Below are 26,266 nucleotides of genomic sequence, written 5' to 3' on the forward strand. Positions count from 1 at the left end.
GGTGTTTTTACATGAGTAGAATGTGTGCTTTAAAAAAATGCATCTCTGGGTTATTTGTGGGGCATAGGAATTCGTTCATTTCCCCCCCTAAAATATAGTCCAGGCCCCCACAAGGTCTGACGGACAGTGGACTGACTGGCCCCCTGCTGAAAAGGTTTGCTGACCCCTGCTCTAAAGGGTAAAGGGTCAAGGGACCCCTGACCATTAGGTCCAGTTGCGGACGACTCTGGGGTTGCGCGCTCATCTCGCGTTATTGCCCGAGGGAGCCAGCGTACAGCTTCCAGGTCATGTGGCCAGCATGACAAAGCCGCTTCTGGCGAATCAGAGCAGCACACGGAAATGCCGTTTACTTTCCCGCCAGAGTGGTACCTATTTATCTACTTGCACTTTGACGTGCTTTCGAACTGCTAGGTTGGCAGGAGCTGGGCCCGAGCAACAGGAGCTCACCCCGTAGCGGGGATTCGAACCACTGACCTTCTGATCGGCAAGCCCTACTCTGCTCTGTGGTTTAACCCACACCTGCTCTAGTGTACTGTAATAAAGGCACATTTTTGCATTGGCACATTTTTAAGGTGATGCTGCTCAGTTTCCGCAATGTGGAATTTATTTATGGGTTCCTTGAAGGTGGAGCCGAGTTCAACGTCCTCAGTAGCTTATTTCAGAAGAAGATAAAAGTGCCTTCTTTCTGCTTGTGGAAGCTGAACCATTAGGCCAAATGGGGCTCCAGCTGTATCCTGCCCAAACCGGCCAGCCTGCCTTCTTTCTTTCTTACTTTCTTTGTTATTTATTTCACAAAAGGTTTATGATTTATTTAAAGCAGTTCACAGAAAAGAATGAATGAAGTTATCAGTAAAAGAAAACACAGTTAAAACGACTGTTTAAAACATCTTTTTAGAAAAACAAACATGATCAAAAACAAAACAAATGAAAACGCATGTCAGACATTCCAGATCAGGCTTGCCTTGGCCAAAATGTTTCTAGCAGGTGTCAAAAAGAGTACGGCAAAAGTCTGAGCTCAATAGGCAGGGAGTTCCGAAGTGCAGGTGAAACGACACTAAAATATTGGTTTCTAATAAATGCAGAAGGCGTATTATTTAGCCTGGAGTGTATGTTTAAGGGGTTAAGGGGTGATATGATAGCCATGTTCAAATATATAAAAGGATGTCATATAGAGGAGGGAGAAAGGTTGTTTTCTGCTGCTCCAGAGAAGCGGACACGGAGCAATGGATTCAAACTACAAGAAAGAAGATTCCACCTAAACATTAGGAAGAACTTCCTGACAGTAAGAGCTGTTCGGCAGTGGAATTTGCTGCCAAGGAGTGTGGTGGAGTCTCCTTCTTTGGAGGTCTTTAAGCAGAGGCTTGACAGGCATATGTCAAGAATGCTTTGATGGTGTTTCCTGCTTGGCAGGGGGTTGGACCGGATGGCCCTTGTGGTCTCTTCCAACTCTATGATTCTATGATTTCTTTATTACCTTAAGGTCCCAGGCTGGGCTACAACATCAAAATGTAACGTTAGAAACAGTTTAAAACAATTTACAGGAATAAAGAGGAGATGATTCCTAAAAACATACCCCTCTCAAGTGTCTAAAGAGGTGTGTCTATGTGGCATCCTCTTTGGCAGCGATGGTTTCTGAACACCAGTTGCTGCAAACAGCAGGCAGGTAGAGTGCTCCTGAGTTCGAATCCTGCTTGCGGTCCCCCCCCCCCGCAGGCATCTGGCCAGCCACTATGAGAACAGGATGCTGGGCTAGATAATCCGGCGGGGCTCTTCTTGGTTATTGCATTGCCGGGGGTTGGACTAGATGGCCCTTGGGGGGGGTCCCTCCCATCTCGGCAATCGTATGATTCCGTCCTGCGATTCCCTTTGAAGTTGCCTTCCTGCCGTTTCTGGTGTTCAGGAGCATGCCCTGCGGGTTCACAGGGACACACCTCCGCTCGGACTTTGGCCCCGGATTTTACGGCAGGCCATCAAACGCAGGGGGTCGCCTGTGACAAAGAGGGAACTTCTGCAACGTTGACATGCCTTGAAAGAGGCGGCAAGGGGGGGGGGGGTCGGGTTCTTTGACTGCATTTTATAATATTTCTGCTAACCCCATAGGAAATTAGCCACTTCTGTGGGGAAAGTCTGACACTTGCTTATATTCTCTGCTGATCAGAGCGCAGCTGTTTCTGGGGCAGAGCCCACAAGGAGCAAAACTGCCACATAGGGAGACCCTGCTCTGAGCTGGCGGTGACTTCACAGGGCTCCTGTATCGAAACGGCATGAGCTCCCAGGTATATTCCGAGCCCCCAGATGGGGGCTGGGGCTGGGCGATCACGCTGGCGTGTTTCATGCAGTCTGTCCTGGTTTTTGGGGTCACACGCCTTTTGGGCATCTTCTTGGTGGAGTTCATGGCCTATTTTGAGGAGCCGTCGAGCGCCACGTCCTGGATTCCATCTGTCGCCTTGGCCACGATGATGTTCGCCAGTGAGTACCCAATTCCGATCCGTTTCCGGGAAGCCAAGAGCTAAAACCTAGCCTTGCTCACTCATTTAAGCGGGTCAAATCCTGATCCGATAGCCTGTTTAATTTACCACCTGTCTTTTAGCGGCTACTAGCTACTTGTTGTTGTTGTTTAGTCGTGTCCGACTCTTCGTGACCCCATGGACCAGAGCACGCCAGGCACTCCTGTCTTCCACTGCCTCCCGCAGTTTGGTCAAACTCATGTTGGTAGCTTCGAGAACACTGTCCAACCATCTCGTCCTCTGTCGTCCCCTTCTCTTTGTGCCCTCCATCTTTCCCAACATCAGGGTCTTTTCCAGGGAGTCTTCTCTTCCCATGAGGTGGCCAAAGTATTGGAGCCTCAGCTTCACGACCTGTCCTTCCAGTGAGCGCTCAGGGCTGATTTCCTTCAGAATGGAGAGGTTTGATCTTCTTGCAGTCCATGGGACTCTCAAGAGTCTCCTCCAGCACCATAATTCAAAAGCATCAATTCTTCGGCGATCAGCCTTCTTTATGGTCCAGCTCTCACTTCCATACATCACTACTGGGAAAACCATAGCTTTAACTATACGGACCTTTGTCGGCAAGGTGATGTCTCTGCTTTTTAAGATGCTGTCTAGGTTTGCCATTGCTTTTCTCCCAAGAAGCAGGCGTCTTTTAATTTCATGACTGCTGTCACCATCTGCAGTGATCAAGGAGCCCAAGAAAGTAAAATCTCTCACTGCCTCCATTTCTTCCCCTTCTATTTGCCAGGAGGTGATGGGACCAGTGGATCACGACAAGGCATTGATCCCCTTCATGGATCAATGCCTTGTCGTGGCGAAGGGGCTTGAATAACTCAGAGAAGCTATGAGCTATGCCATGCAGGGCCACCCAAGATGGACAGGTCATAGTGGAGAGTTTTGACTAAACGTGATCCACCTGGAGAAGGAACTGGCAAGCCACTCCAGTATCCCTGCCAAGAAAACTCCATGGAAAAGACTACTAGCTACTAGACTTCGTCAAACGCTCTCAAAGTCTGAGTGCAAGCTAGTCCCTGCTCAGGGACAAAGTCTGCACAGCATCCTTTTCTGGAAGCAAAGGTGCAGCTGGGAAAGAAAGAAGTGCAAAAAAAGAAAAAGGCGCTATTTGTTTTTAAAACAGCGGTAGAAAAGCAAAGTGTTTTATGCAATTCCCTCTAATTCTTCAAATTACTCATTCGCTGCTGTCGTTTTATTTCTTCCTCCGAGAATTTGATTTTCTGAAAAGCAAAACACACGATTTTAATAAAATGGGTTGAAGCAGAGAGCTTTGAATAAATGCTCATTTGCTTCGTTCGTGTGCAACTTGACTCTACAAAAAGCAATAGCAAAAAACCAGGGACTTAGCCTGTAAAATTACCCTTTTTACACTTCTGTTAATTTCAGCCAGAATTTGCATGTTTGCCCACAGTCCAACTGCACTCCTCTATCCCCCCTACCCCTTTTACTTATTTTCTTGGGACGAATTGCTACTGGACGCAATGGTTGGGAGACAGCCGTGCTTCTGAGTACCAGTTTGCTGGGAGCCGCAGGACGGGGAAGGCAGGGCTCTTGCGCCCGGACGTTGTTTGCGACTTTAGATGCGGCTAATTTCGCCAACTATCGCCCAGTCTCAAATCTTCCATTCTTGGTCAAGGTGATTGAGCGAGTGGTTGCTGAACAACTCCAGGCACGCCTGGAAGAAGCGGACCATTTGGATCCCTTCCAGTCAGGATTCAGGCCTCATCATGGGACTGAAACTGCCTTGGTCACACTGGTTGATGATCTCCGGAGGGCTAGGGACAAAGGTGTGAGCTGTTTCCTAGTTCTGCTGGATCTCTCAGCGGCTTTTGACACCATCGACCATAACATCCTTCTGGACCGTCTAGAGGGGTTGGGATCTGGGGGCACTGTCATGCAGTGGTTCTGCTCCTTCCTCCTGGGCCGTGTCCAGAAAGTGGTGGTGGGAGATGAGTGTTCAGACCCCTGGGCTCTCACTTGTGGGGTGCCTCAGGGTTCTGTCCTCTCCCCCATGCTTTTTAACATCTACATGCAGCCGCTGGGAGAGATCATCAGGGGGTTTGGGCTGGGTGTCCATCATAAAATCATAGAATCATAGAGTTGGAAGAGACCACAAGGGCCATCCAGTCCAACCCCCTGCCAAGCAGGAAACACCATCAAAGCATTCTTTGACATATGGTTGTCAAGCCTCTGCTTAAAGACCTCCAAAGAAGGAGACTCCACCACACTCCTTGGTAGCAAATTCCACTGCCGAACAGCTCTTACTGTCAGGAAGTTCTTCCTAATGTTTAGGTGGAATCTTCTTTCTTGAAGTTTGAATCCATTGCTCCGTGTCCGCTTCTCTGGAGCAGCAGAAAACAATCTTTCTCCCTCCTCCATATGACATCAGTATGCGGACGATACCCAGCTCTACCTCTCTTTTAAATCAGAACCAGTGACGGCAGTGAAGGTCCTGTATGAGTGCCTGGAGGCGGTTGGAGGATGGATGGTGGCTAACAGATTGAGGTTGAATCCTGACAAGACAGAAGTACTGTTTGTGGGGGACAGGAGGCGGGCAGGTGAGGAGGATTCCCTGGTTCTGAATGGGGTAACTGTGCCCCTGAAGGACCAGGTGCGCAGCCTGGGAGTCATTTTGTACTCACAGCTGTCCATGGAGGCGCAAGTCAATTCTGTGTCCAGGGCGGCTATCTATCAGCTCGATCTGGTACGCAGGCTGAGACCCTACCTGCCTGCAGACTGTCTAGCAAGAGTGGTGCATGCTCTGGTTATCTCCCACTTGGACTACTGCAATGCGCTCTACGTGGGGCTACTTTTGAAGGTGACCCGGAAACTACAACTAATCCAGAATGCAGCAGCTGGACTGGTGACTGGGAGCAGCCGCTGAGACCACATAACACCGGTCTTGAAAGATCTACATTGGCTCCCAGTACGTTTCCGAGCACAATTCAAAGTGTTGGTGCTGACCTTTAAAGCCCTAAATGGCCTCGGTCCAGTATACCTGAAGGAGCGTCTCCACCTCCATCATTCTGCCCGGACACTGAGGTCCAGCACCGAGGGCCTTCTGGCGGTTCCCTCGTTGCGAGAAGCCAAGTTACAGGGAACCAGGCAGAGGGCCTTCTCGGTGGTGGCGCCTACCCTGTGGAACGCCCTCCCAACAGATGTCAAAAAGGAAAACAACTAAACTACCAGACTTTTCGAAGACATCTGAAGGCAGCCCTGTTCAGGGAGGCTTTTAATGTTTAATAGATTATTGTGTTTTATTCTTCTGTTGGAAGCCGCCCAGAGTGGCTGGGGAGACCAGGCCAGATGGGCGGGGTATAAATAATAAATTATTATTATTATTATTATTATTATTATTATTATTATTATTATTATTATCCACGGGGACCATCGGGATGCTCAGTCCAATGACCCACCGGCCTGACCCAGCAGGCTGTTCTTGTGGTGCGCTGCAGATTCTTCGCACGTCTGCGGGTTGGGATAGATGACCTTTAGGGGTCCCGTCCAACTCTCCAATTCCATGATCTGTTCTCCTCCTGCGCTTTCCAGCAACTGGTATTCAGACCGCAGGTGCACACCGACACACCTCCGCGCAGACTTTGGCCCCGGGTTTTACGACGGGCAACCTTTCGAACGCGGGTCACATCAAGAGCAGGCGAGCTTCAGGGGGTCAGCAGTGGTGGCAAAGAGAGCACTTTCTCAACCCTGACGTGGTTTGGAAGAGGGGGAGAGGAGAAAAAAAGCTTTCTGCTGATCCTATAGGCAAGTTGCCGCTTTGGGGGGGCGGGGGGAGAAGTCGCCTCTATATGCTCCTTTACTCAGAATGCAGCCGCTTCTGGGGCAGAGTCCACGAAGAGCAATACAGCCGAATAGGGACGCTGCTTTGTGCTGGCGGTGAATTCATGGGTCTCCTTTCCTGAAACGGCATGAGCCCCCGGGTATATTCCGAGCCCCCAGATGGGGGCTGGGGCTGGGCAATCGCGCTGGCGTGTTTCACGCAGTCCGCCCTTGTCTTTGGGGTGACGCGGCCTTTCGGCGTCTTCTTTGTGGAGTTCATGGCCTATTTCGAGGAGCCGTCGAGCGCCACATCCTGGATTTCGTCCGTCACCGTGGCCACGTCGAAATTCACCAGTGAGTACCCGACTCCGGGATCCGACGGCGACCGAGCGACCGGTTTCTAAACGCAATTGTCAGCTTAGTCATGTCAAGAAGGCGGTTTCTGCACATGCTATAGAGGGAAATGGCGGTAATGGTGGTTGTTATTTATTAAATTTGTATACCTACGCGTCTCAAGATTTTTCACAACATAAAATCGCAATATAAAAACTGAGGGGCAGGTGGGACTCATCCACCTGGGAAGGGAGCCTATCTAGGAGGAGGTCCTTAAAAACTGGTCCTTAACCTCTGCTGCCCTTGTGGGGTATTTTTGGGAGAATAAAAGGCTCAGGAATAAACCCTACACAAATCCGGAGCGGAGTCCCTATAGCAGTTGGGTGGCGCCTGGTATGCCTCCTTCTGGAAACCTGGTGCCAAATGTCTTATAGAATCATGGAATTATAGAGTTGGAAGAGACCACAAGGGTCATCCAGTCCAACCCCCTGCCAAGCAGGAAACACCATCAAAGCATTCTTGACAGATGGCTGTCAAGCCTCTGCTTAAAGACCTCCAAAGAAGGAGATTCCACCACACTCCTCGGTAGCAAATTCCACTGTTGAACAGCTCTTACTGTCAGGAAGTTCTTCCTAATGTTTAGGTGGAATCTTCTTTCTTGAAGTTTGAATCCATTGCTCCGTGTCCACTTCTCTGGAGCAGCAGAAAACAATCTTTCTCCCTCCTCCATATGACATCCTTTCATATTGCTTTCCTTTGGTCTTGCTCTGCTTTCCTTTGGCCCAGGACCCAACTTCTAGAAGCCGCGATCCCTCCGACCCCCAATAAAATACAGCGGTACCTCGGTTCTCAAACGTCTCTGTTGACGAATGTTTCGGAACTCGAATGCCGCGAAACAGGAAGTAACTGCTTCAATTTTCGAACGTGCTTTGGAAGTCGAATGGCTTCCGCTGAGTGTCTTATGTTATTTTTTTCTCAATTTCCTCAATTGAATTGGCAGACCACCCTTGGCGCCTCAGTTTTTGAATCTCAGGGTTGTGGGTTTGAGTCCCACATTGGCAAAAGATTCCTGCATCGCAGGCGGTTGGACTAGATGACCCTCAGGGGTCCCTCCCAACTCTGGGATAACATGCATGCGTGTTTTCGAACGTTTCCGGAACTCAAACGTTCTTCCGGAACAGAAAACTGAGGTACCACTGTATTTGAGGGGGTCTGCTCCCCCCCCCAGTTGATGAGCATCACCTTTCAAATGGTGTTCATGAGTCACATCTTGTGATCGATTGTGCGAGGCAGGTGTTACCTGGCCCCCCCCCCCATTATATTTTATTCAAGTGGGCACGCTTGAGTAGGGAAATAGTATTAATTGCTATTTTCATTCCTATCCACATCTTTTACCCAGACTGGGACTTAAGGCAGATTAAATCAAAAGGGATGAAATGCAGAAGGCCGCAAACATATGCAAGACTCAAAGTCCTTAGCAGAGCCCAAGCAATATAAAGACAGGTGTATACAGAGAGCAAAAAAAGAAAAGAAAGAATAAAGGATGGCATTATTTATAAATACAGGATGGGAGACACCTGGCTTGAGAGCAGTACATGTGAAAAGGATCTAGGAGTCTTGGTAGACTACAAACTTGACATGAGTCAACAGTGCGATGCAGCAGCTAAAAAAGCCAATGCAATTCTGGGCTGCATCAATAGGAGTATAGCATCTAGATCAAGGGAAGTAATAGGACCACTGTATTCTGCTCTGGTCAAACCTCACCTGGAGTACTGTGTCCAGTTCTGGGCACCGCAGTTCAAGAAGGATACTGACAAGCTGGAACGTGTCCAGAAGAGGGCAACCAAAATGGTCAAAGGCCTGGAAACGATGCCTTATGAGGAACGGCTTAGGGAGCTGGGTATGTTTAGCCTGGGGAAGAGAAGGTTAAGGGGTGATATGATAGGCATGTTCAAATATATGAAAGGATGTCATATGGAGGAGGGAGAAAGATTGTTTTCTGCTGCTCCAGAGAAGCGGACACGGAGCAATGGATCCAAACTACAAGAAAGAAGATTCCACCTAAACATTAGAAAGAACTTCCTGACAGTAAGAGCTGTTCGACAATGGAATTTGCTACCAAGGAGTGTGGCTTGACAGGCATATGTCAAGAATGCTTTGATGGTGTTTCCTGCTTGGCAGGGGGTTGGACGGGATGGCCCTTGTGGTCTCTTCCAACTCTATGATTCTATGATTCTATTTAAAAGCCCTTACTTTAAGGAAACAGGCCCGTTCCCAAAGGCCGGTAGCTATAAAAACATCTTCACCTGTTTGGCAGAAGGACAGGAAGTGGGGAGCCGGTCTGGCTTCTCTAAGCAGCGAGTTGCAAAGTTGCCTGGGAGCAGCCACCACCGAAAAGGTCCTGTCCCGTGTCCCCACCGAGCAGGCCTGGGAGGGTGGCAGGACTGAGACAAGGGCCTCCCCCAGAGATCTCAGATCCTGGGCAGATCCATAGGGGAGAATGAGATCCTTTGGGTAGCCTCGGCCTCAGCCGTGAGGGTCCAGATCACCCCCTCTGTTTATCTTCTATATTTACAGGCCCTCTGGCAGGCGCCCTGGCCACTCAGTACGGAGAGCGTCCCGTCGCCATCGCAGGGGGGCTCCTTTCGGGCCTCGGCTATTTCCTCGCCTCCTTCGCCACCAGCCTGGCACAGCTCTATATATTTATTGGTGTGTTCACAGGTAAGCCAGTCTCTTTCTTACTGGGAAGGGCACTTCCACCTTCCTCCGCAGTAAACAACCTCAGCCACATGCCAGAAAGGTTCATTATTTGAACATTATACACACACAGAGAACTACATGCCCTATGTTCTCCCTTGCTACTTCCAAATCCCTATGAATCAATATTGTCATGGATATAAAATGCCTTTTACAAATGGATAACACGCATGCATGTTATCCCAGAGTTGGGAGGGTCCCCCGAGGCTCATCTAGTCCAACCCACTGCAATGCAGGAATCTTTTGCCAATGTGGGACTCGAACCCACAACCCTGAGGTTCAGAGTCTCGTGCGCCACCAACAGAACCACCCCAACTTACAGAGCTATTTATACATAATTTCATATCTGCAATCATTATGATAGTATACTGTCGTACCTTGGTTCTCGAACTTAATCCGTTCCGGGAGTCCGTTCGACCCCTGAAACCGTTCGAAAACCGAGGCGTGGCTTCTGATTGGCTGCAGGAGCTTCCTGCACTCAAGTGGAAGCTACGTCAGATGTTCGGCTTCCGAAAAACGTTTGAAAACTGGAACACTTGCTTCCGGGTTTGCAGCGTTCGGGAGCCAAAATGTACGAGTACCAAGGCGTTTGAGATCCAAGGTACATGTATACACACACACACACACACACACAACTTTGTTAATATATCCGGAAACGTTTATCTGAGCATATGCTATTCTTTTATTTTAATTCTCATTTTTCATAACCTTCGCACGTCTAGATGTAATAAATAAAATTATTTTAAAAACTGCTTGCCCTACTCATGAAAGAACTCAATAAAACGTTTGTGTGGCTAGGGGGTTGGACTAGATGGCGCTTGACGTCCCTTCCAGCTGTACGATTCTAGAACCGTCCAGTTGGAAGGGACCCCCAGGGGTCATCTAGCCCAACCCATTCTCTTGACCACTTCAATGCCAGAAAGTGTCATGAGCTGGACGGAGGAGGAATGGTGGGGGCCGCCCCCTCTTCTCCTGAACCTTCCCGAGAACAGGAGGACAGTATAGATTTAGAATAGTGGTTTGCAGAAGGTTCAGAGGCTGCAGAGGGGAGAAGCTGGGAAATACCTTATTGGGAAGGGAGGAGGAGGAGGAGGAAGAAGAAGAAGAAGCTCCAGGGGAGCGACAGCTGACAGACTCAGTGTCTTTGGAAAGCTTGCCAGGACCCCCCCCCTCCCAGGTCCCAGCGGGCATAGGAGAACAGAAAGCTCAGAGGCAGAAATCTCAGATCAGCCGGCGTAAGGATGACGTATAACAAGACTGTACTCGGAGCAACACCATTATCAGAGAGGCGGCACAGTACGCCTCTCTTTCTTTGAATCCTATATAATAAAGTCCCTGTGTCTCTGCGTCCAGTATTCCCTGTGTCCCTGGGTTTGCACTAATGCGCATGTGCCCCACGGACACAGGGACTGGACGAAGAGGCGGGACGTACACACGTGCGCTCTCTCTCCCCCCCTCAACCCTCTGCCTCCCGTTCCCCTGCGGCGGCGGACCAAGATGGCGGCATCGGGCTTCAGGGACGCAGCGGCGGGAGCCCAGTCCGGCTCCCGCCGCTGCCGCCACCGCCGCGGGCCGCGGCCCCGAAGCCCGATGCCGCCATCTTGGTCCGCCGCCTCCTCCTCCTGACAACCCTACCTGGCCCGTGGGAGGAGCGGCAGGGCCGCGGCCTTCCCTCCCTCTCTGCGCTCAGCCGCGGGACACAACAGGAGAGCGCTTTGTTTAATTGCGTTGCCGGCGCGCCCCGCGGCCGAGCGCAGAAAGGGAGGGAATGCCGCGGCCCCGTCGCACCTCTAGCGCCCGTTTTCTTAACGGGCTGAATGAGACTAGTATTGAATAAAATACCATGGTAAGAATTCCTTTGTTTTATCTGCTTCTTGGCTGCCACCGTGGGAGGGATAGGAATCACTGAAACCTGGCAGAAGGGCAAGGAGGTACAGTCTTACCTTTGGTTCTCGAATTTAATCCGTTTCAGGAGGCCGTCCAACTCTCGAAACGGTTGGAGAACCAAGGTGCGGCTTCCAATTGGCTGCAGGAGCTTCCTGCAGCCAACCGGAAGCCGCGCCGGACGTTCGGCTTCCGAAAAACGTTCAGAAACTGGGACGATCGCTTCCGGTTTCCGATCGTTCGGGAGCCGAAGCGTTCGAGCTGAAAGGCGTTGGGCGTCCGTGGTACGACCGTAACTGCCTCCCTTTGCTGCACTGACGCCCCTCCCTGTCTCCCCCACTCAGGAATCGGAGGCACCTTTGCCCTCTGGCCCTCCCTGGCCTTGCTGTCGCGGTACTTCGAGCGCCGCCGGCCCCTGGCCACCTCCCTGGCCCTCTCGGGCGCCGGCGTGGCCTCCCTGGCCCTCTCGCCCTTCTTCCAGTTCCTGGTGGACCTCTACGGCTGGCGCGGGGCTCTGCTGGTGGTGTCCGGGATGGTCTTCCACCTGGTGCCGTGCGGAGCCCTGCTTCGCCCCCTCGCCTTGCCCAAGGACAATGACGGTGCCCTGGCAGCGCCACAAGAGCGGGAGGAGAGCTGGCGCCGGAGGCTCTCGTCCCTCTTCGGACTCTCTCTGCTCCGCCACCGAGGCTTCGTGACCTACACCTGCTCCGGGGTGCTGAACGCCGCCGGGTTCTTCGTCCCCCTGGTCCACCTCGTGCCCCACGCCCGAGAGCTGGACTTCGACGAGTACCAAGCAGCCTTCCTCGTCTCCGCCGTGGGCGTGGCCGACATCGGGGGCCGAGTCGCCTGCACCTGGCTGGTCACCTGCGGCCCCCTCCGCCTCTGCCACCACCTCACCCTTTGGACCTTCCTGTTGGGTGTTTCCGTCCTGGCCGTGCCCCTGGGGCGCAGCTATGGGGCCGTGCTCGCCATCAGCGCCTGCTACGGGTTCCTGGCGGGCGCCGTTCTCCCACTCAGGGTCTCCACCCTGGTGGAAATCGTGGGTCCCGGCCGGATCATGGGGGCCATCGGGCTCATCAACCTGATGGAAAGTGCCGGGGCGCTGTCGGGGCCCCCCCTCTCAGGTAAGGAAGACACAGGCCAGGCCAGAGCCTGACGGTCGGCCGGTCAGTCTCCAAGCATCCTGATTTTCCAGGGACAGACCCGGATTGACAGAAGCCGTCCTGGTTTCTGATTTGATCCTGGAATGTCCCGCTTTTCCTTAGGACGTCACGTCCCTGTTTTCATCGGAGAAATGTTGGAGGCAGTGCTTTTTTTTTCCTTAAAAAATGTTAGGGGTACTCTCATTTTCCCACATACCATATTTTTCCGTGTATAGTTCTGTGTTGATACAGCAACCGAGAAATTTCGTTGTTCCCGCAAGGGGACAATGACAAAGATCTATTCTATTCTATTCTATTCTATTCTATTCTATTCTATTCTATTCTATTATTACACGCCCCCGTGTATAAGACGCCCCCTATTTTGCGGGACTCAAAATTAAGAAAATGGGGAGAGATTGCCCCATGTATAAGACTACACCCCCTTTTTAACATTATTTTTTAGTAAAAAAACCCCCTTGTATTATACACAGAAAAGTACGGTATATTGAAATACTGCCCCTCAATGAGATTCACAAAATGTTTAGGGGTATGCGTACCCCTGTGTCGCCCCCCCAAAAAAAGCACTGTTGGGGGGTATTGTAGGACGTCCCTATTTTCTTTTTTTAAAAAATAAATTTTATTCCATTTTCCAAATTTAACCAATTAAAATAATAAAAAGAACATTCTTTTATACAAAACATTATAAGTTTTCATCTAACATCTTGCTCTGCCGAGCTACGACTTCCCCCCCTCCCTTCACGCGGGTTTCTTGTCAACTCCCTTTTTGCAGTTCCTTTTTGACTTTTTACTCAATTCGTAGGATTTATTTCAATCCTGCAAGTGTTTTTAAAGATCTACAGTTTTTCTCCATATAATCCACATATTTACTCCAGTCTTTTTGAAACCTTGTCTCCCCCTGGTCGCGAATCTTGCAAGTCATCCTTGCGAGTTCAGCATAGTCCATCATTTTAATCTGCCACTCCTCAATTGTTGGTAGTTCCTGTAGTTTCCATTTTTGGGCTAACAAAGTCCTAGCCGCGGTTGTCGCATACATAAACAATACTTGATCTTCTTTTCTAATCTCTTCTCCCATTATTCCTAACAAAAATGCTTCCGGTTTTTTTGGGAAGGTATATCTAAGCATCTTTTTCAACTCATTATATAGCATCTCCCAAAATCTTTTTACCTTATCGCATGTCCACCACATATGATAAAATTCACCATTTCCCTCTTTGCATTTCCAGCAAGTTTTGTCACTCATTCTAAACATTTTGGCTAATTTAACTGGTGTTAAATACCATCTATACATCATCTTATACAAATTTTCTTTCAAGGCAGTACATGCTGTAAATCTCAAGGTTTGAGTCCATAATTTCAACCACGCGTCATATTCAATATTATGCCCAAAATCTTTTGCCCACTTAATCATCGCTTCTTTTGTCAACTCATCTTTTGTATACCATTCTAACAGCAGATTATACATTTTTGACAGAAGCTTTGTTTTGCCTTCAAGCACTTCTATTTGGAATTTGGACCTTTTATCCTCAAATCCTATTTTTCTATCCTCCCTAAGAACATCATTTATTTGATGGTATTGTATCCATCCTGTTAAAACTCCTTTAATTTCTTCATAGGGTTTAAGTCTCCATCCTTTTTCAGTCCTTGTCAAGATTTCCTCATAAGTGGCCCACCTCCCCTCCATATTTACTTTCTTAACTGTTAATACCTCTACTGGTGAAACCCACCATGGTTTTTTAGTCTCCAGCAGCATTTTATTTCTTTCCCACACCTCGTACAGAGATCTTCTTATCACATGATTAGTAAACCCAGTATGAGACTTCTTTTTATCAAGGACGTCCCTATTTTCATAGGAGGGTATGGAATTATGCAATCCCAGAGCCAAGGGGATAAGTAACTATACAATTTTCAGAAAATGTCTGAAGGCAGCCCAGAATAGGGAAGTCTTTTAATGTTTAAAGTTTTTTTTTAGTTTGATTATATGTTGGAAGCTACCCAGAGTGGCTGAAATATTATTATTATTATTATTATTATTATTATTATTATTATTACTATTATTATGGACGTCCCTGTTTTCCCCAGAGAAATGTTGGAAGGTCCCACCTGTAGCCATCTCTCATACCCAAGGTGCTAAGGACTTAAAAGATCTAATTCAAAATATAAACCACAATAAACTGTAAAATAAAACTTTATTTCTCAAAACGAAACGAAACCTACAGTAAGATGGAAAGTAATGTTTATTTTTGCATACTTCCACTTCATTCATATTTGAAACATTTCCTCCAACTTTTTTCTGATTGCAAAGCCTTTGATCGGATCCTCAGAACTAATCTCAACGTTCCCCCTGAGACCACACCCACCTGTCCATCGGGTGCTGTCACCCCAATAGGCAAGTGATGTAAGCAAATTGAGATGAGGGGTGTCGTAGAGATTTATAAAGCTGTGCTGGGAGTGGGAGGCACAGAGAAAGCTGCTTTTTGCTCTTTAGCATACTGTCAGCTCAGCTTTAGTCATTTAAATTAACAACTTAGATCTCTCTCTCTCCCTCCCTCCCTCCCTCCCTCCCTCGCCTCCATTTTTTGCCCGAGACTGGTGGGCTTATCCCCCGCTTATCTCCTCCATTTAACACTCTAGCCACAAAATTCAGGACAGATCAAAGAAAGGACTTCTTTGTGCCGCGCAGTTAAACGGCGGAACTCCCCGCCACAGGAGGCAGTGACGCCCACCAAACTAGATGGCTTTAAAAGAGGATTGGATGAATTCATGGAGGAGGAGCAGGCTATCGATGGCTTCCGTGCTCTCCCTTCACAGTCGGAGGCATCGATCCAGTGGACCTGATCCAGCGGGCTCTTATTATGCTCTTATTACGTATACCCCCCCAAGATGAATCATTTCACTCATGACTTGGACCTTCCCTCTGTTCCAGGTTGGATCCGGGACGTGAGCGGAAGCTACACGGCCTCCTTCCTGGCAGGGGGCTCCTTCCTCGTCGCTGGAAGCCTGGGACTTCTGCTCCTGCCCGGCTATTTTTCCCTCCGTACCCCCAGCCCCCCCACGGAGAACCAGGAAGGGAGCAAACCGGAAGATCCTTGGAATCCAAGCCAGCAAAATGGAGTTTGACGGAGATCAACCCCAGACTGTTTTGTTTTGGAAAAGGGACCAGTCTCTCCATCAACCTTCGCCTGGGACATGTCATATCCCTGATGTTTGGGGCAGGAAGGAAACAGGGTGGGGGAGGCTGTTTTGTCTTGCAAGGCCTCCCCAGCTAGGAAGGGACAGGAGCAAAATATCCATCGGTTTGGTCCAAATTAGGTATACACTTCCAGAGTCGACTCTAAAGACATCCCTTCTGGCAAATGAGCCACCCTAGCCGCTTAGAGGGCCGTGAGAACTTGTGCCTTGGGCTTTTGAGACCCATGTGCTATCCGAAACCAAAGCAGCACATTAGTTGTCAGATGTGAAACACATTGGCATTTCTCCTACTCCACTATTTTGGACTACAAAACCCATTGGCCCCTGCCAGTACGATTGTGCACGGGTTATGGCTGAACATCTGAAGCGCCCCAGTTTGGGTAGAAAGCTGCTGTTCTCGTGAGGTCTAGGCCGGGCAGCTCCCAAATTCTTTTTTGCGCACCCCTCAGCAATTGCTCGGTGACTTCGAAGCGCATTTGATAAGCTGTATCGCGTGTGTTTTTAATCACGGTACCTGCGTAACTCATAATTTAATAAAAAAGATATATATATATATATTATTCTGCAGTGCGGCCATCGTCGATAAAAGCAGCCTCTTCATATGCAAGTTATTGATCCCTTGAAATGAAGTTTTAAGGGAGGAATTATTAGGCAGACGTAGTCTTATGAAAATGGCAGGCTTATTTGATAATCCAGCCTTCGAACTCCAGCATTGATAAAATAACAATAATATAATAATCACCTGCATGGGCAAAACAGATATTCTCAAATCCGGCGAAACCTTTCCAGTTTGTGGATTACTGTCTGAGAAACAGCCTCTCTCCCAGATTTAGGATATGCAAAAAACAGGTGCTCACGACTGAAGTTCAGTTGTTATGTCAATGCTTGGGAAGGAAAGATGTGTTTCTTTTATTTTCTGTCTTCATACCTGCGAACATTTGCTTGTGAGGGGAGAAGGCAGCAGAGAGGGGACCGAGCCAAGAGTTCCCCGGGTCCTGGGATCGCCATCGTCCTTGCAGCAGCCGGGGCAGAAAGAGGGGAGGGCAGCGAAGACCCCGCTGGCGCAGAGGACGAAGGACCCTCCGACCAGGAACGAGGCGGTGAAGTCTCCCGTCAGGTCTCTCAGGAAACCTGGAGAGGAAGAGGAAGATGGTAGAAGGCTGCCAGATCTTGCTTTTGTCAACAACAAATTGTCGCTGTTTTTTTGTGTTGAATCTATGGTATATGGTAATTTATGGACCTCATAGGTATCTAAAGCCATTTGCACATAAACAAATATGAATGTTATCAAAGTTTTTCCCCCCCTTTACATTTTTTGGGGCGCCCCAAGAGAGCGGGGCCCTAAGCCAGGGGTCCCCAATCACCTTCTAAATCCGGCCCGCGGACGGTCCGGGAATCAGCATGTTTTTACATGAGTAGAATGTGTCCTTTTACAGTGGTACCTCGGTTTATGAACACAATTGGTTCCGGAAGTCTGTTCATAAACTGAAGCGTTCATAAACTGAAGCGAACTTTCCCATTGAAAGTAATGGAAAGTGAATTAATCTGTTCCAGATGGGTCCGCGGCGTTCGTAAACCGAAAATTCGTAAACCGAGGTGTTCATAAACCGAGGTTCCACTGTATTTAAAATGCATCTCTGGGTTATTTGTGGGGCCTGCCTGGTGTTTTTACATGAGTAGAATGTGTCCTTTTATTTAAAATGCATCTCTGGGTTATTTGTGGGGCATAGGAATTCGTTCAAATTTTTTTCAAAATATAGTCCGCCCCCCCCCACAAGGTCTGAGGGACAGTGGACCGGCCCCATCCTGAAAAGTTTGCTGACCCCCTGCCCTAAGCTATAGCTTGTTTAGGTTATACACTGGCGCCTGGCACATTCAAGTAAGGAGGAAACACATGGCAAGAAATTTACATGACGTTTGCATAAATGGCCTCGGTCCAGTATACCTGAAGGTGCGTCTCCACCCCCATCGTCCTGCCCAGACACTGAGGTCCACCCACCCCACCACCCACCACACAGCCCAGAAGAAGAAGAAGAAGAAGAAGAAGAAGAAGAAGAAGAAGAAGAAGAAGAAGAAGAAGAAGAAGAAGAAGAAGAAGAAGAAGAAGTGAGATGTCCCTTACCAGAGAGAGGCGGGCCCAGCAGCCCCCCAACGCTCATGGCCATCAGGCACAGCCCCGTGGCATTGACCACGCGTGACACCCCGACGATCTCGGGCAGGACCCCGAAGGCCACCGTGGCAAAACTCCCCGCACTTGTGCCGTAGAGCAGGGCCAGTCCGAGGGCGTCTGCGAAGGACGAGGCGAGCGGGAAGAGGAGGAGGCTACAGGCGGTCAAGGCACTGAAGAGGACGAGGAGACGGGCCGGGGACAGGAGTCGGCGGTCAGCCAGGCAGCCGGCCAGCAGCCGGGCCAGAGCGTCCGAGAGGGAGGCCGCAGACACGACGGCTGCGGCTTCGTAGGGGCCGAGGCCCATCGCCCGCCCGTAGGGCTCCAGGTGGACATAAGGCGTGAAGTAGCCGGCGGCCAGCAGGGCGGCGCCGAGGGAGAAGACCGCAAAGCCCCTCTCGGCGAACAGGCCCAGGTCGAAGCCCGGCCCTGAGTGCGGGGGGTCGCTCCGCAGGCTCAGCGGGCGCAGGAGGGCCCCGCAGACCAAGAGGTGGAGGCCCAAGGCGGAGGTGATGAGCAGAGCCCCCCGCCATGCCAGGGAGTCAGCCAGTAGCCTCAGCAGCGGGGAGAAGGCGAAGGAGGAGAGGCCGTTGCCCATCAGCGCCAGGCCCATCGCCAGGGAGCGCCGAGACGAGAAGTAGCGTGAGAGAGTGCCCATGACGGGGGCGAAGGCCAGTGCCCAGCCGAAACCTGCAAGGGGAGAGATGTGTTGGGTGGGCAAAGGAAACAGCAAGCACCTGTGCTGTTGTCAACAATAAATCCCTCTTTATTAAGGGGCTGCCAGGCCTAATGAACGCAGCAGCTCAGGGGCAGTTGTGGGGACTGAATGTGCCCGTCTCCCCACAGCTTCCTAAGTCCCCTCCTCTCCAGGGTTTTCCCTAAGCAATCGGAGACTGTGCCTGTCTGCAGCCAACCACTCCTCCGCCCTTTTCATGCCTCTTCTGGTTCCTTGGGAGACCAAGGGATAGAGGAGCTGGTCGCAGCAGGTAGGCTCTGGAAGGCCAGAGCAAGCTTTCGAGGGCCGGAGATAAAAGTGGAACAGTCCACGTACGTTAGACAAATTCATGGAGAGAGCGCCATCGATGCCTATTGGCCACGATGCTTATGTTCTGCCTCCTCCTTCACGCAGTGCATAGTTAGACTGCGGAACTCCCTGCCACAGGAGGCAGCGATGGCTGCCAGCTCGGGTGGCATCAGCAGACAAGTTCGTGGGACTTATCTCACGATGCTCTGCTTCCGTGGTCGGAGGCAGCAATGCTTCTGGATCCTGGGGGGAGCAGGAGGGGAAGGTGGACCCCAGGCTCGCTCACCTGTCAGAAACCCCAGGGTGAGATACAACTGGAGTAGGCTGGTGCTGAAGGAAGCCCAGAAGATGCCCAGAGAGGAGAGGAGGCCGCCCAGCATGACCACCGGACGAGCTCCGAACCGCATGCTAGCAGCCGTACCAACGGGACCTGGGTGGAAAACGGGTGGAAGATGGTTGCAAAGGGTTAGGGCGGCCTCTTGGTTTTTTTTTCTTTTTTCTTTTGTTAGACTACAAGTCCCATCATCCTGGGTCAGCTTCACCAATATTTGTAGATGATGGGAGTTGTAGTCTGGCAACTTTTGGGGAGCCAAGGTTGAAGAACATTGCCTTTTGGCAATCTGCTGCCCCCCAGATTTTTTGGACTACAACTCCCATCTTCCTGAGTCAGCTTAACCAACATTCATGGATGATGGGAGTTGTAGTTCCGTCAACTTCTGGGGAGCCAAGGATGAAGAACACTGGCTCTTTTGGCAATCTGATTAGTTCCCTGACGTCTTCGAGAGATTTGGTTGGTTGGTTGGTTGGTTTTATGTTAAACTGAAGATCAAGCCAGGGATTGAACAAGTGGCGTTCTGCATGCAAATCACACACCTATATCAAGTTAGAATATAATTAAAATATGACAGGGTAGGGATGTGAGATTAACAAGAAATGAGGAGCGTTGGGAGATTTTCTCCATTAGAAATAAGCTCTCATAGCATCCTAGAGTTGGAAGGGACCTCAAGAGTCATCTATAGCCCACCCCTTGCAATGCAGGAATCTCAGATAAATGTGTTGCCTGAGCTCCGGAGACAGACCAGCTGATTCACTCAAAAATGAAGAGAAACAGCAGCCCTCTTTGTCCGGACAGACTTTTTACGGCTTACCGTAATTATTTACCATTTCACCTATTTGAATCCAGGATTTTGAGTTGCATTCCAATACGGTTAAAAGGTTTGTTGTTTGAAAAGTATATTATTCTGCAAGCTTCTGCGACATCGCCCATACTGTACAAAACTGGGATCCTGAGCAAAGGCGTAAACAGGCGTGGCCTTCCGGGTGGTGGCCCCATCTGGAAAACTTACTTGCCAGCTGCTCTGTTGCCAAGGCGATGGCCGTCACCCAGGAGACCTGGGCAGCGCTGGCGTCGAAAGCTTCCACCAGTTCTTCAAAGAGGATGCCCAGAGATCTCAAGACCCCGTAAGTGAGGGAGTTGGCCAGGAATCCCGAGAGGACGATCATCCAACCCCAGCCCCCATTTGGAGGGTTTTCCAGAGGCAGCGACATCTCTCAGGGTGGGATTCCTAGAAGGGTCGCAGGAGAGAAGAGAGCATTTTTTGCAAAACATGGCCGTGACTCTTTATAACTTCCACAAGACAAGGCTGCACATGTTTGGTGCGGGAATGTTGAGGCAGTATTGGTCCCCTTTACTGCATTTTTAGCAATATTTATAGCAAGGGTCAGCAAACTTTTTCAGCAGGGGGCCGGTCCACTGTCCCACAGACCTTGTGGGGGGCCGGACTATATTTTGAAAGAAAGAAAAAAAGAACGAATTCCTATGCCCCACAAATAACCCAGAGATGGTGGCTAACAGATTGAGGTTGAATCCTGACAAGACAGAAGTACTGTTTGTGGGGGACAGGAGGCGGGCAGGTGTGGAGGACTCCCTGGTCCTGAATGGGGTAACTGTGCCCCTGAAGGACCAGGTGCGCAGCCTGGGAGTCATTTTGGACTCACCGCTGTCCATGGAGGCGCAGGTCAATTCTGTGTCCAGGGCAGCTGTCTATCAGCTCCATCTGGTACGCAGGCTGAGACCCTACCTGCCTGCAGACTGTCTATCAAGAGTGGTGCATGCTCTAGTTATCTCCCGCTTTGACGCTCTACGTGGGGCTACCTTTGAAGGTGACCCGGAAACTACAACTAATCCAGAATGCGGCAGCTAGACTGGTGACTGGGAGCGGCCGCCAAGACCACATAACACCGGTCTTGAAAGATCTACATTGGCTCCCAGTACGTTTCCGAGCACAATTCAAAGTGTTGGTGCTGACCTTTAAAGCCCTAAATGGCCTTGGTCCAGTATACCTGAAGGAGCGTCTCCACCTCCATCATTCTGCCCGGACACTGAGGTCCAGCTCCGAGGGCCTTCTGGCGGTTCCTTTGTTGCAAGAAGCCAAGTTGCAGGGAAAGAGGCAGAGGGCCTTCTCAACAGATGTCAAAGAGGAAAGCAACTACCAGACTTTTAGAAGACATCTGAAGGCAGCCCTGTTCAGGGAGGCTTTTAATGTGTAATAGATTATTGTGTTTTATTTTTCTTTTGGAAGCCGCCCAGAGTGGCTGGGGAAGCCCAGCCAGATGGGCGGGGTATAAATATATATTATTATTATTATTATTATTATTATTATTATTATTATTATTATTATTATTATTATTATTTTAAATAAAAGCACACATTCTGCTCATGTAAAGAAAAACACTGCTTTAGTTTGCCTACCCATGCTTTACAGCAGGGATCCCCAAACTAAGGCCCGGGGGCCGGATGCGGCCCAATTGCCTTCTAAATCCGGCCCCCGGATGGTCCAGGAATCAGCATGTTTTTACATGAGCAGAATGTGTCCTTTTATTTAAAATGCATCTCTGGGTTATTTGTGGGGCATAGGAATTTGTTCATTCCCCCCCCCAAAAAAAATAGTCCGGCCCCCCACAAGGTCTGAGGGACAGTGGACCGGCCCCCTGCTGAAAAAGTTTGCTGACCCCTGCTTTACAGCATTTATTTCCATTTTCCCTCTAAGATAAGTTGTCCCATCTGCTTGTTCATTTTGGTGGCTCTTTTCTGAAACTTTTCCTACTTTGCGACATGGCTGTAGCTGGAGGGGCAGGGGGCAGCTGCCTGCCCCCCCCCCAATAAAGTAAATAAATAAATAAAAATACTTGACTAAAACTCTGTTCTGCCCCCCCCCCCCCAAATAAATCCTGACTACGCCCATGTTCTTTGATACCCTTCTTGAGCCAAGCTTCAGGGGGGGAAGAGCTGAAAGGTTGAGCTTGTTCATAAACTCTACCAATTTTTCTTGCCATTCATAAATTGACGGTATTTTTTCACCTTTCCAATTTTGGGCTATGAGTAGTCTAAGCTGCTGCAATGGCGTATAATAGTATATTCCTTTTATGAACCTGGCCAAGATGACCGCAGCAATTAGGAATATCCCCAAACACAAATATATGACAGAATGGAAGTGCGTAGAGGAATATTTCAGAAAGGAAAAATTTAATATTGAATTGGTGGTTTGTTTATAATGAAAGAAAATCAGGAAATATCATAATCATTGGTAGCCATAAAGAAGTAGCAAATGAAATAAAGATTGAGAAATAGATCGAAGCAAGAATAAAAGAAACAAGAAGAAGGGAAGCGATGCATGAAGAGTAGGGAGTCTTTTTTTTCCTTTTTTTTCTTCTCCCTTTTTTCTTTTTTTTTCTTTTTAAAGCTCTATTCTTTTCTTTTCTTTTTTCTTATATAATTTGTATATTATGTTATGTCAATTTTTATTGTTAGTAAGTTTGTTTATTGCTTTATTATTTATAGTTTTGTATCGTTTATGAAGTTGAAATAAAGATAATTTTATTTTTTTTTTTAATAAAAAAAAGGTTGAGCTTGTTATGCCGCTTCTGCAAATTATGCTATGCATGCAAAAGGAGACCTTTGGGTCATTGACCCCTGCGTGGCTTCTTTGCTGTGTGTCCCATAAAACATTTCATGCGCCAAGCGATGAGACATGCCAGGGGTTTGGCTTCCACAGGATTAAGGACCGCGGAGACTGTGCCATCTTTAGGATACAGCGGTACCTTGGTTCTCAAACGCCTTGGCTCCAAACACCAAAAACCCAGAAGTTAAGCGTTCCAGTTTTCAAACGTTTTTCGGAAGCCGAAGGTCCAATGCGGCTGTCGGCTATTGTTTGTGGGGCGCCTGCACCAATCGGAAGCCGCACCTTGGTTTTCAAACATTTCGGAAGTCAAACGGACTTCCAGAACGGATTAAGTTTGAGAACCAAGATACCACTGTATTTGGCGCTTTGGGTTTTACTATTTATTTTGCTTTTTTGTTTTTAAGGCTTTTTCAGTTCATTCGTTTTTGTGTCACTGTGTGGAACCCAGTTCAGCTGACTGACTGACTGATTGTGTGACTGCAGAAATGGATAAAAGCGCCCCCCCCCTCCAAACAATGGCTATCATCAGAGCAAGTAAGGGAAAAAATAATTTTAATTTTCATCATCTACAATACTGTCTTATTTATTTTATAGTACAGTACATTGATTATTGCTTTCATTCTACGGATCCATGGTCTCGTTAGAGAGCAAAATTCATGTTTTAAATTGTTGTTTTTAAAAGTCTGGAATGGATTAATACATTTGTGGGAAAGCGCGCCTTGGTTTTGGAATGCTTTGGTTTTGGAACAGGCTTCCGGAACCAAGGTACCACTGTATATGGATTTATTTATGCACATTTACAACCCGAGCATGAGATGCAGTGACTTACGGATCTCGCTTCCCCATTACAGTATAGTCTCATCTTGGCCTGCAGCTTGGTGCGCCCCCTGCTGGAAGGAGCTGCCGAGGCAGGAAATCTGCCCCCCCCTCCCCAAACGCCCACCTGGCTGAATTCTCCAAACCAGCATTTCCCAGGGCTCAAGTGGGTCGCGCAGGCTTTGCACGGGAGCCCCATAAAATCCCCTGTGATCAGGCGGCGTGCTTGCATTCGCGTGAGCAAAATCGCGGATAGGGGACTTTGAAAGTACTATAAATATTTCACCAAATAGCACATTAAATAGGGACGCTTCGCTCGGCTGCCCCGTGTAATGGGCACAAAACAGGCAAACTTGCAGTTCGGAGGCACGAAATCGGCAGCTGCCAAAAAAACGGAGAGGTCCAGAATTCACGGGGCAATAAATTGATGGGTCGGCATACCATAGAGCAAAAAACCTGGGAAGCTTAGTTCTATATGCTGCACCCAGCACCCAGCGTGGCCACAATTCTCCTATATAGCAGCTGTTCCCAAAGTGGGTGGAGGTGGATTGCTTGAGGGGTGCTAAGAGGTAAGGGGAGGGGGTCATAGAATCATAGAATCACAGAGTTGGAAGAGACCCCAAGGGCCATCCAGTCCAACCCCCTGCCAAGCAGGAAACACCATCAAAGCATTCTTGACATATGCCTGTCAAGCCTCTGCTTAAAGACCTCCAAAGAAGGAGACTCCACCGCACTCCTTGGCAGCAAATTCCACTGTCGAACAGCTCTTACTGTCAGGAAGTTCTTCCTAATGTTTAGGAGGAATCTTCTGTCTTGTAGTTTGAATCCATTGCTCCGTGTCCGCTTCTCTGGAGCAGCAGAAAACAACCTCTCTCCCTCCTCTATATGACATCCTTTTATATATTTGAACATGGCTATCATATCACCCCTTAACCTTCTCTTCTCCAGGCTAAACATGCCCAGCTCCCTAAGCCGTTCCTCATAAGGCATCGTTTCCAGGCCTTTGACCATTTTGGTTGCCCTCCTCTGGACACGTTCCAGCTTGTCAGTATCCTTCTTGAACTGTGGTGCCCAGAACTGGACACAGTACTCCAGGTGAGGTCTGACCAGAGCAGAATACAGTGGTACTATTACTTCCCTTGATCTAGATGCTATACTCCTATTGATGCAGCCCAGAACTGCATTGGCTTTTTTAGCTGCTGCATCACACTGTTGACTCATGTCAAGTTAGTGGTCTACCAGGACTCCTGGATCCTTTTCACATGTACTGCTCTCAAGCCAGGTGTCTCCCTGATAGTCTCAGGAGATGACAACCAGGGCTTTGAAAAGCTGCCATAATTGGACCAAGTTCATCCGCTTTGTGGAATTAATGGAAATAAATAGTTTTAATGGGATTTGGAATAAATGCGCAATTAATTGTTTAGGTTTTGAATTTTCCTGTGTCATTCTCTTCCTTAAGAGGGTCGTTTTATTCTGAATGGTGCTTTTTACAGCGGAGGGGGCACTGGAAATGAATTTATGGCACCAAGTTGCGGGGGGCGCGCGCGAAAAAGTGTGGGACCCTCTGCGGTACAGCATCATGGCATCTCCCTAATCTAAACCTGCATTTGTCAAAATCAACAACCCCCCCCCCCACGGTCTAAAACCAAATACTCCCCCCCCCCGCCCAATGCTGCTCAGTTATTATACAAGGCAGTGTTTAAATCTTTAATCCGGAGACTCAAGGGGCAATTTGGAACTGGTTGGTCCAGGTGTATTGTGTAACCCAACTCTCCTGGGAAACCTCCTTTTTTGGTTGGGGGGGGGTAGATATGATGTGTGATGGCTGAGAAGAGAGAAGCCTTCTGGGCTGGATAAATTGGTGGGGGGGGCAAATCTCAGGACAGGGAAATGAGCAAGGGAGAGAATATAAATTCTGGTAGGGGACCTAGGGGTCGCCAAGACGCAGAACGCCCATGAGGGTTTTGCAAACAAGAAGAGGGTGGGAGGGATGCAAGACCCCCCATTTTAACAGGGACGGAGGGGGTGTGTCTCAAAATAAGAGGGCAGCTTTTGAAGAAACAAAACAAAACAAAAAAACTGATGGGATTTTTGTGGGGCATATTCCGGAATGTGTCCTATTGGTGCAACAACAGCGCATTAGAGATGGATTGATACTGATCGGTCCGCACATCATTATTGGGCTGGGGGGGTCACTCTTATCCTATAAGCGCAGCAAAAGTGGGACACCGCCCCCCACCCCCATTCCCGGAACATTTGCGGTGTGAAAAGCTGCAGGATACCCGCACCGATTGGAAATGAAGCAGTTATGTCCACACTGAAAGTTCCGGAAACAGTGTCGAAAGCGGGATTTCCGTATAACCACCCCGATAGCATCATGAACGCAGTTTTGTTTTGTTTTTAAAAAAGGACGTCTGGAGGGGCCCTGAAATTATGGGATGGGGCTGGAGCAAGGCACTAACAGGAGCTTTCCTCTCCATCCCATCTGAGCTCTCTGCAGGTTTCCTGATCCCGCCCCCTACGTACCCCGTCCTCCTTATCCGAGTTATTTTACCTGCGACAGGTGGGAGAGGATGCTGTGGGATTCAGGAGCCTCGTCCTCTGCGGCAACGGCCAGCCCCAGAGGTCTCCTGAGCCGTGAGAAGGTTTCCCCTTTTTTCCCCATGGAGAAGCTGGGGCCGCCTTTAAAA

The 26,266-nt window shown here is 49.1% G+C and overlaps 2 protein-coding genes across 3 annotated transcripts; one reads left to right on the forward strand and one right to left on the reverse strand.

The window, feature by feature from the left end:
• Window positions 1-1,992: 1,992 nt before the first annotated feature.
• On the forward strand, window positions 1,993-16,637 carry LOC118095833 (monocarboxylate transporter 13-like). 2 transcript variants are annotated; one of them, XM_060281916.2, is made up of 4 exons: window positions 1,993-2,469; window positions 9,192-9,335; window positions 11,600-12,379; window positions 15,342-16,637. In XM_060281916.2, exons 1-4 carry the CDS (start codon window positions 2,265-2,267, stop codon window positions 15,533-15,535), a joined length of 1,323 nt encoding a protein of 440 aa, XP_060137899.2. In that variant the 5' UTR covers window positions 1,993-2,264; the 3' UTR covers window positions 15,536-16,637. The 2 variants fall into 2 exon arrangements, with proteins under 2 accessions (XP_060137899.2, XP_034993001.3); XM_035137110.3 differs by lacking the exon at window positions 1,993-2,469 and adding an exon at window positions 5,397-6,635.
• Window positions 16,530-26,266, reverse strand: SLC16A11 (solute carrier family 16 member 11). The gene is made up of 5 exons (XM_035136994.3): window positions 26,131-26,266; window positions 20,145-20,363; window positions 19,085-19,228; window positions 17,730-18,464; window positions 16,530-16,738 (listed from the first exon to the last, which is right to left on the reverse strand). The coding sequence occupies exons 2-5, from the start codon at window positions 20,344-20,346 to the stop codon at window positions 16,530-16,532; spliced, it is 1,290 nt and encodes a 429-aa protein (XP_034992885.1). The 5' UTR covers window positions 20,347-20,363; window positions 26,131-26,266.

This window comes from Zootoca vivipara, chromosome 12 (assembly GCF_965207765.1).
Source record: "Zootoca vivipara chromosome 12, rZooViv2.hap1.1, whole genome shotgun sequence".
In the NCBI taxonomy this organism is placed as follows: domain Eukaryota; kingdom Metazoa; phylum Chordata; class Lepidosauria; order Squamata; family Lacertidae; genus Zootoca; species Zootoca vivipara.